The 12,474-nt window shown below is 33.7% G+C and overlaps 1 protein-coding gene across 3 annotated transcripts; it reads right to left on the reverse strand.

Moving 5' to 3' along the window:
• Positions 1–1,374: 1,374 nt before the first annotated feature.
• LOC108330062 (uncharacterized) lies at positions 1,375–4,954 on the reverse strand. 3 transcript variants are annotated; one of them, XM_052876613.1, is made up of 9 exons: positions 4,806–4,954; positions 4,409–4,531; positions 3,284–3,364; positions 3,106–3,194; positions 2,941–3,015; positions 2,492–2,553; positions 2,367–2,420; positions 2,041–2,217; positions 1,375–1,713 (listed from the first exon to the last, which is right to left on the reverse strand). In XM_052876613.1, exons 2-9 carry the CDS (start codon positions 4,529–4,531, stop codon positions 1,652–1,654), a joined length of 723 nt encoding a protein of 240 aa, XP_052732573.1. In that variant the 5' UTR covers positions 4,806–4,954; the 3' UTR covers positions 1,375–1,651. The 3 variants fall into 3 exon arrangements, with proteins under 3 accessions (XP_052732573.1, XP_017420009.1, XP_017420011.1); XM_017564520.2 differs by having other exon boundaries at positions 2,367–2,423; positions 4,806–4,953; XM_017564522.2 differs by lacking the exon at positions 4,806–4,954 and adding an exon at positions 4,634–4,798 and having other exon boundaries at positions 2,367–2,423.
• Positions 4,955–12,474: the final 7,520 nt, after the last annotated feature.

Below are 12,474 nucleotides of genomic sequence, written 5' to 3' on the forward strand. Positions count from 1 at the left end.
TTTCTTTTATATTATTTTTTTTCATTTTAAATGCATTAGCTAACTCTTATTTTCTATTTTTAATGTTTGTTTGATTCTTCTCCTTATACAATTATCGTATAATAACATGTGAAAAAAGGTCTACACATATGGTGATAGTAGCACGTTGAAAATAATCAATGAAGGTGTAGAGTAGTAACTAATTTTATAGTAATGATGAATATCATATTATTTTAAAGAGTTGTATTAATCATATAGTCCATTATTTTTTAAATACCTTATATTTACACTTATATACTATTTTGAACTAAATGTTAATTATTTCTAAATATTTTAGATGTATGTTAATGAACTATGTTATTCGTGAAGTAATGAACTAAGATTTTCTATTTTAGAAATTTTGATTTTTTACACTTGTTATGTATCACTTCAATCCTACATTATGTATCATGCATGATTTCACTTTTAAATAAAGTAAAAGATAAAAAAATTGTTAGCTTCAATTACATTAAACAATAAAATTATGTATGTATCACACGACTTTATCATTAATATAAAAATTATCGTGGTCAACTATATTTTATTTAAAGATTGAAGTTTTGTTTATAATATGATTTTTTTCACAACAAAAATAGTACTATACAAATACAATTTACTTATAAGTGTAATTTTTTAAAAAATTTACCCATTTTAATAATATTAAATAAAAAATACACCACTTCCAAAAAATTTGTCTAAACACAATATAAGAATGAACCTTAATGAAAAATAACTACTAAATATTAGAAGGAATTTCAAACTATAACCCATATAGTAACAATAATAATATGAATGAGCTATATGTGTTTCCAAAAAATTTGTCTAAACACAATATAAGAATGAACCTTAATGAAAAATAACCACTAAATATTAGAAGGAATTTCAAACTATAACCCATATAGTAACAATAATAATATGAAAAGAAACGATACTTTCACAACTATCATTTTTCTAAACAATATAGTGTGACAATTTATTTTAATAATAAAATATCATATTTGTGATAATGAGAAATATAAATGAATTTTAAAATGAAAAAAAAATATTTTTTTTCGGTTGTTATTGAATTTTATATAAAAGATGAAGGATAATTAATATATCATGCTCCTTTCTTTTAATTAATACTGCTATATGCTCACAATCGAAGGTGTTGCGCTAAAGTTGACGCAGAATTCAATTTCTCATCTACAAACTCTACTTTTATGCCGACTCCTTCCCAAAATTTCAGTCTACACAAGAAATCAAATGTGCACCAATTGCGTGTTTCATCCTTTGCTTTGTAAAATTTATCTTATAAAATTGAAAAAAAAAATACAATTCCTTCGAAATGTACAAAACAAATCACATAAATCAAAATTCGAGAAAAAATATTGCTGCAATAATTCCTATTAAGAAATTTTACAATTGTGATTTTATCTTTAAACAACGGAAATATATCTAACTTGACCTACCCAACTAAGCAAAATTAGAGGTTACAGAGGGGGAGGGAGGGGGAAACTACATAATAAAAACTGCAGGAACATGGCTGCAACATTGAACGCTTCAAATAAACCAAAATTAAAGTAAATCTCACAAGAACTAAACAGCGGCAACACCTTCTAACTGAACATATACATGATAAGCAACAAGAACTTCAAGCAGCTACTCCCCGATCCCTTCCACGACCACGACCTCTTCCCCTTCCACGACCACGGCCTACAAAACCATCAAATAAAAATTATATTAACTGGTCCACTAAGGTATCAGCTAACTAGGATGAAAACTCCAAAAGGCTGATACAAGAAGGGATGAAAGAGAACAGAGGAAATTAGATAGATATCAAGGAAAACTGTATGAAATCAAATGAAGTAATTTTCTTCAGTTTCTGGTATAGCCTGACTTAATCACAGGCGCCGTGTAATGCAAACAGCAATAAAATAGGAGTTAAAATCAAAATCATCAACCATGCAACCAATAACTCAATCAAAATGTTATCTGATAATACAATAGTTGTAATTTAAACAATAACTTTCATCGGCTTACCACGTGGGGCAGGTGGAGCATCATATTCACCATAGTCATAGTACCCAACTGGCTGGGCACCATAGCCTCGTCCCCGTCCCCGAAAAGCACGCCCTCTGGCCCGGCCACGGCCTCTTCCACCATAGCCACGTCCACCAGCCCAACCATCACCATATTCCATACCTCCATTGTAAATTCCTAAGAATAACATTTTTTCCTAGTAAGCAGCTTTTACATTTTAGCGAAACCCCAACAAAAAGTTAAAGAAATCATTTTATGATCATTCCATAATCTATATATAATACGTCATTTACAGTCAATTAGTGAAACAAAGTACTTAGCAATACCTCTACCCCGGCCCCTTCCACGACCACGCCCTCTTCCTCGCATCCTTGGTGAGGCTTCTACATCAGATCAATATCAGTCAACATTCACTCTTTGAAATATTAAAAGAAAAATCTAATCAATTCACCTCCTTCCTCTTCATATTCATTTAAAGGTTTTACTTGATCAACTGGAAGTGGAGGTTGATATCTGCATTAGAAAAGCAAAGTGAAAATCATTCCAATAGTGAAAATTAAAAAGCCAAAGTTTAGAAAAGCAAAAAATGAAAACTGCAAATTTATAATCATCAGAGTTGATTACAATAAAAAGAAATGAAGTTGAATATTTCTATCAGTCCACATGAAAGTCAAAAAGGTTAAGTAAAACAGCACAATAGAAAGGGTCTTTACTTAAAAATCCATTACCTAACATGTTCCCACATCTTCATTGCATTATTGATAATGAAAGAGAATAATGAAACCAATCTTAACTAGAGATCTAGCACCTTGTCTCGTAAATGACACCTCTTAATATAGAAGGCATCAAACAGGTACATTCAGAAATACAGATGACATACAACAACACAGAAGTGCTTACCCTGTGGAGGACGTATCCAGTTCCTTTTTTGACAAGGTAATTGTGATCATCGAAACATGGCGAGTAGTCTCCAAACTGTTCAATATATAACAAAACCAAAAAAATCACTCCCAAACACAAGTTTGGTATATGACAAGGTAGTATAGAACAAATAACAATACATACGGAAGAAGGCCTTCTTCAAGTGGTTCCCATGTGTCAGTTATATCAGTTGATCCAATTACGGTATTTTGATGCAAGCCAATAATCCTTCTCTGAAACAAATAACAAAACCGTACAACTCGCAAAAGTAATATGAATAAAAGCAGATTAACACATTCCATACAGATATCGATCCTCTCACCTTGATCAGTTCAGCAATCATTACAGTCTTATTTATTGCGCGCCCCATTGCTTTGAGAACAATTTCGTTGGATCCTTTCTCCTATAGAAAATACATATGGAACAAGAAGAATTGATAAAAATAAAAAAAAAAATATCGGTTTATTCTAGATAAAATTATACTTTCATGGATGGATCGCACCAGAAAAAAAGGGAGAAACCTTATGACCAGCAGAAAATCAATGAAAATGATGTAGTTTAAAAACAGAAATAGAGAGAGATAGGCCCACACAACACTAAAGGCGCTAAGCAGGAAGATGATTACGCTAACAATTAGATAATTTACATAGTATTGTTCGTTTTTTCAGTGCGTGAAAAGAAAATTCATCAAGTTCACAAACAAAGAAGTAAAGGAATATCACAAAACGGGGTAATTTTCATGAATCATATTTCTACAGAGAATTATAAAAAAAATCCATCCTTTAAGTTTTATCCCTGAATGACCTGCATAGCATAGGCTCTAGTGTGTTCTCTCTTACATAAATCAGTCACGTTAACTTACCAGAATATTGTCTTCTTTGGTTGTGCATTTTTTTCTACTTTATGAAGGGTTTTCTAAATTTATTTGATTGCCTACTGCCAAAAGTTCAGCCAACCCTAACATTTTTCTGTTATCGGATTCTTCACATGTTAATTGTCATTGCTTGTCAATTCACTCCAGTGTTGGGATACGATTTTCTTGTGTTTTTCCTATGATCATATTTTCAATTACCTGGGTTCAGAAACACATCTGAATGATCTAGCCACTCCATTCTGTAACACGCGTGCGTAGAGAAAGAGATTCCATTTGAAAACCAAGCGCATGTAAAATATCAAGGTTTTACTAAAACTTCAATCTTAAAAATCCCTCCTCCTTGCTGTAATCATTCCAAACAAATTTCAATCCGCTAATACCAATTTAAGGCGATCCAGAACAAACAGTGTAAGAACACAACAAGACAGCATTAATCTGATTCGAGCAACCGAAGCAATAGTATCGACACCGAGACAATTAAATAAACGGCGAGTTCAGGCCAATTAATTTGAGAAAAAAATATGAATAAAAATGGAGGGAGGGGAAGAGAGTGATGGTAGAAGAGAAAGAAACCTGAAAGAGTGTGGTAGCGTAGGTGATGTAATTCCTCATTCTTCCTTGAGTAGTAACGCGTATCTCGTTCTCGTTTATCGGAGTCTCATCCTTGGGCTTCTCTACCCTCTGATACCTATCCATCTACAAAAAGAAAAAGGAAATTTCAGAAACAGAGTGAAAGGACACACAAGGATGCTATGCTATGCTATGCTAGGGTTTAGAAAATGATCACATCTGACATACAGTTAGTTATGTTGTGCGTGCGATAGAAGAGGGATAAGATATGATATGATACTCTATATCACTCTGCTTGAGTTGACAGGTAGGTTTTGGAAATATGGGTTTGTTTGTTCTGTGCTTTGAATTTTAGATTCAGGCTTGGAATTGAAGAGAGAGAAAGAGAAAGCTTGCGTACCTGGCGAGGTGTGGCTGCACTTGTATGGAAAAAAAAAAGTGTAGTGTACCAACCAAGCAGAAGAAAAAGGCTGGTGAGTAGGGCTATGACGTTGCGGTCTTATCGCCGAAGAGACCGCCAAATTAACCTTCTTCTTTCTTTCTTCTTTTTCCCTTCACACTGTGGGCTTTTCTCCTTATTGGGCTTTTCTCCTTCTTGGGCTTTTCTCCTTACACAATAGTAAATAATAATAGGACGGAGCAAAGCATTATTTGGTAAAACAAAATCAACTTCCTACATTAAAGTTGGAAAAGTTTGATTCCCATGCTCAGTTTAACGTTCGAACAGAATACCATTAGTAAAGTTTACAATAAAAAATTTCGTGGCGAGGCGAAAATTTAAATTCTCAAATTATATTTTTGGTAAAAAAAATTACTATATTATTCTAATTGAATCCTCTAGTGTGATAACAAACTAGATCTTAGTAAAAGTAGTATATTCCTTTTTAGTCACTCTTAAAATAATAATTCTTAAGGTCCGTGATTCCGAGAAATCATGATCTCTTAGTACGAAAATATTTATTCAATACCAAAGGTTTTCTGCATTTTATTTATATTCAATTACGTATTTCTATTTTCTGAAAGAGAAGTATTTTATTTCCTCAATCAATATCCAATAGGTAATGGTTAATATTTTTTCATTTTTATATCAAAAGTAAAGAAAAAGGTAAACAAGCTACTAAAAGAAAAGAAACAAATTCTAGGTGAGAGAGGAGTTCCAAGATTGAAATGCAATTGGATTCACGTATAAGGAAACAAGAGTGAGATCTAGGTTACTACCCTTGAATGGAAGGTTAGAGATATTTGATATCGATGAACTATGAAATGGTAAGTCAAAAAAATTACTTTGAATAATAATAAGTAAACAAAGGAGGATAAGGAAGAGAAGTTTGCAGTGGTGACTTTTATACTGGTTCAGATCAAAAGATTTATGTCTAGTTGTTAATCTTTCTAAAATAGGGATTAACTATTACTAAAATAAACCAATAACTTAGAATAATGAAGTAGAGTATACATTTAGAATACACCTCTCTTGATAGACAAGAGATGAATAACACTTTTTTTTGACCCACAAAAGGATTAACAAGCTTGACTTTGCTTAACAAATATGTTTCACCACTTAGACCCACAAAGATAAGCACTTCATTCTACAAGACTTGAGTATATTTCTTTTAAAAGTTGATATGTTTAACAAGGTGATGTATATCTCACTTGGTGAGACCTCCTTGATGGGCTAAGCGGTCTTGTGCTTATATCTTTGTTAGAACATAAATGTTATGTTATTTATTTATTTTGTTGATATAAGTGCAACACATGTTATTGTATGGTTGTTAAATTTATGATGTCTGATATTCTCAATGTGATGTGTTGGCTTGTTAATAGAGATGGTTGTTTAAGATTGAATGGATGGGAGTTCAAATCTTAGGGAGAGAGTTTGATGGGAAACCTTTGTTTATTTAGTTATATTTTTACCTAAGGATAAGAATGAATTTTCCCTTTGTGTATTGAGGTGTAGAAATTATAAATGGGGGTATAGAAAGTAAATGCTTGCAGTTGAAATAAAATAAGCTATAAAAAATAAAAGATTTGAAATATATCAGTTATGCTTTTAGACACGTACAAATTGAGAGGAAAAGAAAGAGAGTACTATGAGACAAAGAGACTGAAATTTAAAGAGGAGAAATGAATTTCTATATAGATAGTCGAAGCATGAGAGACTATGCATTGATTGATCTTGTGTAGATAAAGCTCTAGAATTAACCAAGATATGGGAAGCTTACCATATGTAATTATTTATTTATTTAATCGATAGTAATTTTGAATGTTTTGAATGATTTATCGGAGTGCATATGATTGTTTGGGTGAATTATGAGATTATGGTAGTCTGTATACCATGGAAATTTTATTCTAGGACCAATAAATGTTGGTTCTCATTTATATGCACACATGAATCTAATTTTAGCAAGTAAACATTGGAATAATGGTTTAAAGGAAAGTGAGTAATTACTAGAAAAATTTGAAATGTGAGACAAGATGAATAAATTAGGAATTATTATTTCCTTTTAATTATAATTAAAAAATTATGAGGGGTTAGTGTTTCATTTTAATTATAATTAGAAATAATTAGAGATTAAGGTTTCCTTTCAAACACAATTAGAAATAATTAGGGAATAGGAATCTTTTAATCACTATTTAGTGATAATTTCTAATTACCTCTAATCCTAATTGCACTAGTAGAAAAACATCATATAACGTCGGTATTTTTCGGCCTTTCATGTCGAATTTGAGGTCAACATCATATCGGGAGACGTTAAATTGACGTTGAACATAGAACAATTTGATGTTCATAATAAAGAAAATTAACATCGAATTTTGTCAATATTCGACGTTAATAAATTTTTTTTGTTTTTTTAATTAATTGTGATCCTTTTTTTACAATTCTACGAGACCTCAAAAGCAGAAAAACAACAAATTTTAGTTTTTGGTATTTTATAAAGCATGAACTATGAACGTGTAGTGTAGCATCAACAACGAACAACAATAACAAACAACAAACAAGTTCAATCAAACAACCACAACAAACAAGTTCAACCAAACAACAACAACAAACAAGTTCAACAAAAAACATAACAACAAGTTCAACAAATAAGTTCTTCAAAACGAAAACGAAAACTAACCTTGAAAAGGTGGGTTCATCGAAATAAAGTGTTGTCACCCGTGAGAGAGAAAGCAGAATGCGTCTATGAAGGACAACAACACGAAAATAATCGGCCAAAAAAAACGAAAATCATACCTAAAGTAGTTAATTAACATACATTTATAACAAATGAAAGAAAGATTACATGTGATAGTCGTCAAACTTCGTTCTAGAAAAGTTTGAGCAAAGAAGAGAGTATCGCGCGCTGAGTTAAAGTGAATTAATTTCCAATTTTCCACTCAAATTTTTATTGAATTCATTAACCTTTTAACGTGTAACGCTGGGGCATTCGACGTTTTATATCCTTTTGACGTCTAATTCTAGGGAATTCGACGTCATACGTAAATACATTTTCACCTTCGCGCCAATCATTTTCGCAAAATTTACCCAATATAACAAATTAACGTCAATTCTAAACGACGTCTAATAATTGCATTTATTTACAAAAATGTCACCGGTCATTTTTAGCGTTGGTTATTCAGCGGTTGGACGTTGAACGCATGACGTTATACGATGTTTATGCACTAGTGTTGGGCAATTCAATTAAACCCACTTACTAATCAAAACATTTTTCCTCAAACTTTGTTTAGTTGTTCATAAACAAACTAGCCTTGGGTGTCATAGCGGTTTTGGTGCAAGATCCTCACTTAAGGAGGGTTTACTTCTTCCTTTTACTTCTAGTTCGGGCTTGCGATGCAGGGAAGGTAAGCATCATTCTTTTTTTTCCTTTGTCTCGGTTTTGGGTGGTGTTTCACAGGAAAGGGAAACTCCCTTCCTCTTCACTCTATTTTTGGTTCATTCGTAGGAAGTGAGAGGTTGTTCTCATTTCCCTTTTTCTATTTCTAATTGGGTGTTGTAGGGAGGGGAGGTGGAATTTGTTGGCTCAGGCGCGACCCATCTCCACGACGCATGGGTTCGTTCATCAACGTCTCTGCGACCATTCAAACCATGTGGAAAGTATGTGTCATATTTCATACTTCCATTTGAGATTATTTAGCTTTAGTAGTGGCCACGTGGAACTCTAGGAATTGATAAGATTTCTAAAAGTTAGTGGTCACATGTCCTTCCCTCATTGAAGAGGATTTCTAAAAGTTGAAGGCCACTTGGGTAGGCATGCAAAGTTTTGATTTTTAGGGTTTTTAGGAGACACCCTTAGCCTATAAGTAGAGATGTCTTCTCTCATGTATTCATATTTGATGTTGATTAATTTTATGTTCCCATTTATGGTCATACTACTCTCCTTAAGATCAAGACTAGAGCAACTCATAAGGTCCCACTAGTCACCTTCCTATTAGAGTTGGCCTAACCTCTCTTTGAGTCACCAAACACCGCACCCTCACCATCAAACTGTAAGAATAGTTAGGCCTTATTTCTCAACACCAAGAGAGGGGTGAATTGGTTCTTCTTGAAAATATGTTCTTTTATTATCTTTTGAAAAATCTTTAGAGCTTTCTTGAACACAAAAGACAATAAAGAAAATAATGCAGTAAAAGAGTGAAGGGATAGAAAATAAACACAGATTTTTATACTGGTTTGGCCTCTATGCCTACATTAAGCCCCTTTCAATCAACCTGAGATTGAAAGACCTTCCAGTATAAAGATTGAGTTAATACAGCAAGACTTATAGAGACCAACTCTCAATGTAATCTCCTCTACAACTCACAAATCTACTATAGGAACAAACACACTATAGAAAGAACAATCATCTCTCTAGTACCCCTTTGAAACCCTTCTCAAAGATACAAGAACCACACATTTTCTTCCTGGAAACACGCACAAGGAAACCACAATCTATGGATTGTGTACACAATACTGATCTTGTAACACCCCGATTTTTGAAATGTCACGGTGTAAATTTTTTTTCAAAACTTTTCTATAAAACATTTATTTCGGATAATCAAACTTTATTCAATTAAAATGGGGAAGCAAAACATAATAATAAACGTGGTCTGTTCAAAACGAAAATCTCAAATAATATCTTTTACAATAAAAATACCAAGTCTGAAAACTTTTAAATAGAATAAATCATTCCCAAAAAAAAAGATCTCAACTCTCACGTCAGCTACGCCAATCCAGTCTTATCTGCAACGCCATCTACTCTCGTACAAGTACGATCATCGTAGGTGGAAACCACAACCACAACATTTAAGGGTGAGCAACTAGAAATATCATAACATACAACAAAACATATTTAATTTTAATCACAGAGTAATATAATCATATAACATATTCCATCAACGCATTAATATCATAGCCACACCATTCAGGAATCAATGTCGTTTCCTTCTACTGTGTCGTCATGACCTGTTATCACTAACAGGGACCTGTTCTCACTAATAGGGCAATTTGAGTCGTCTTCCATCGCAACTTCTGACCTATCTCCCCGACTTCTCAAGGACTAATGAGTAAATACACTAGCCCTACGCGCACCAGTGCACTATACTCAGCACGAGTCGAAGCCTTTTGGGCGGGACATCCACCTCCCTACGCAGAGGGAAGTGACACTTGAATAACTATCTCTAAACGAGAGTCCAACACATTCTTAACATAGCGCAGTACGAAAAGCTCACACATGACCGACGACAATACAAGGAAATAACATAGCTTCATATTCACATTACAAATCCTTACATAACATGTATTGCTCACCCATCACAAGGCTTATAACACAATCTCATTACATTCCCCCTTTAATCTCAATACTAGACATTAACTTATCAATAACATGCATTATTCACCAATCACAAGGTTTATAGCAAAATCTCAACACATTCCGCACTTAATCTCAATAATAAACATCAACTCCTCAAACACAAGATTTTACTACCCCATATAAAATACGTCTTCATATACAACACCACAACATCTTATAAAATACTACTACATCAAATAAATCATCACATAAACATATAAAATTACCACGATAAAATATCACCACAACACATAAAAGTATTTTACTTTTATAATGTACATACATAATAATCCCTCAATCCCTCGTATTAAATTATGAAAATCACTCCTGCCAACTCTTAATTTATACGTATTTACTAACAAAACAACAAACTACTTTGTTATTATATAATTTAATTTTATGACAGCCAAAAGTTTAACCCATGCTAAACTTAATAATTATAATATTTATATATCATAATATAAATATTAAATAAAATTATTCTAATATTTATTTATTATAATATAATACTAAAATAAAACTAAGTTAACTAACGTTTCGAATATTTAAACAATCCCAAACGAAAACTCCCTTTAAAATAAATAATAATATCCAACCCAAAATAACCAAAAATCCATCCTCTACCAAGAAAGTTTCACGTAAAGTATAACACACCCATATTTAATTAATCTCACTTCTAGCAAACTACCACAGTGGGTCCCACACCAATCAAAAAGTTTCTACTCATCCCTCCTCATATCCTACTCCGGCTTTTGCACCAAACTAGCATATTTGCCTAGAATATTACGTAAATAGGCAAATTTTGACCAAAAAGGAAGTCGTGGGGGCCAAAACAACTTCAAATGAAGAAGTCATGCCCCCATTGCACGACTTCACACTGTGCATTTGACTAGTGGTGAAGTCGTGCACCCCAAAAACGACTTTTGGGTCCTGTAATCGATTACAAGATAGTGGTAATCGATTACACGTTGTTGAAATCGTGACCCCCCTGCACGACTTGAGTTTAGTAGGCAAAAATGCTTCTGGTAATCGATTACGACACTTCTGTAATCGATTACCAGTGTTTTAAGTGTGCAAGAACCACCCTGGTAAGTGATTACAAGCTTGTTGTAATCGATTACCAGTGTGTTTTGGTTGGTTTTAGAAAATTTAATTTGCAGTTTACATATTTTATGTACTGTTTGTGTTATACGAAAAAAGAAATTGTGGTTATTATTTAATGAATGGAGACAAATTTGAAGAAAAGAGAAAAGTAATATTAATAAGAAATAATAATACTAATAGTAATATATTAATAATCGATTTGATTACAATTGGGTAAGATTAAGAAATAACTAATGACGAAATGGACAATTTCCCCGGTGATGACCTTCGTTGCGGTAGTAAGAGCAATTTTTTGGCTTATCTGGATTGGATTTGTAAGGACCGAGCATCCATTTAAAAAAAAAAAAAGAAAAAAAAAGAGAGGAAGTGGGGGAGGGTTGCACGTTTCTAAGTGGTAGGGTAGGGAGCGACTGCACGTTTATGGAAGTGGAGTAGTGGGCGGCTGCACGTTGAAATGGAGAGGCTTCCCATTCAGCAAAGTGGGCAGCAGTTGTGAGTGGTGGGTCTCTCCACCTGGAAGTGCTCCAGCCGCCAGGAATCTTCATCATCAGCTCTTCATAGTGTGCTTGGCACTGAGGAGTGGAAGGGAACGGTTGAGGTTTGTCCGACAGTGGAGTGTCCAGGTCATCCTTCCTCTTAAGGGGAAGACTCCATGGATTCAAAGGGGCTGGATTCTGATTTTCTGGAAGAGTGAAAAGCTTGCTGCGAGATCTGGGAGAGGAGAAGTGGAGAGCTTTTGGATTTGAAAGGAGATCAAGATACTGCATTTCTAGATTCAAGATTCACTAAGGAAGTCTTCAAGAGGTAAGGGGAGTTAGATCTTTTGTTTGATTGTTGAATCATACTGTATTAATGCAAATCTGGGAATTTGGGGATGAAAATTGGGAGTTTCTGGGTTTCTGGAAATCTGGTGCGATTCTGCAGAATTCTGCAGAACGCGCGTTCGTCCAAATGGCTCGATCAAATTAGTGGTCGGCCAAAATTCCTGAGCATTTGGTTTTATTTTCTGATGTACCCAGCATTAGCGTTCGCCCATGGTGAAAGTTAGTATCATATTAGACGTTCGTCCCAAAAAGGCTCGACCAATGGTCGGCCAAATAACCGTTTGGTCCCGTGTCCTCCAGTAACGAGCATTAG

Source organism: Vigna angularis, chromosome 4, assembly GCF_016808095.1.
Source record: "Vigna angularis cultivar LongXiaoDou No.4 chromosome 4, ASM1680809v1, whole genome shotgun sequence".
Classification (NCBI taxonomy): domain Eukaryota; kingdom Viridiplantae; phylum Streptophyta; class Magnoliopsida; order Fabales; family Fabaceae; genus Vigna; species Vigna angularis.

Bases quoted from the DNA above. Each gene is read 5' to 3' on its own strand.
- LOC108330062 (XM_017564520.2), bottom strand. From the start codon at position 4,531: ATGGATAGGTATCAGAGGGTAGAGAAGCCCAAGGATGAGACTCCGATA. The intron at 3,195-3,283 runs GTGAGAGGATCG...TATTTGTTTCAG, and splicing joins TGATTGCTGAACTGATCAAG to AGAAGGATTATTGGCTTGCA. The intron at 1,714-2,040 runs GTAAGCCGATGA...ATGGTTTTGTAG, and splicing joins TGCTCCACCTGCCCCACGTG to GCCGTGGTCGTGGAAGGGGA.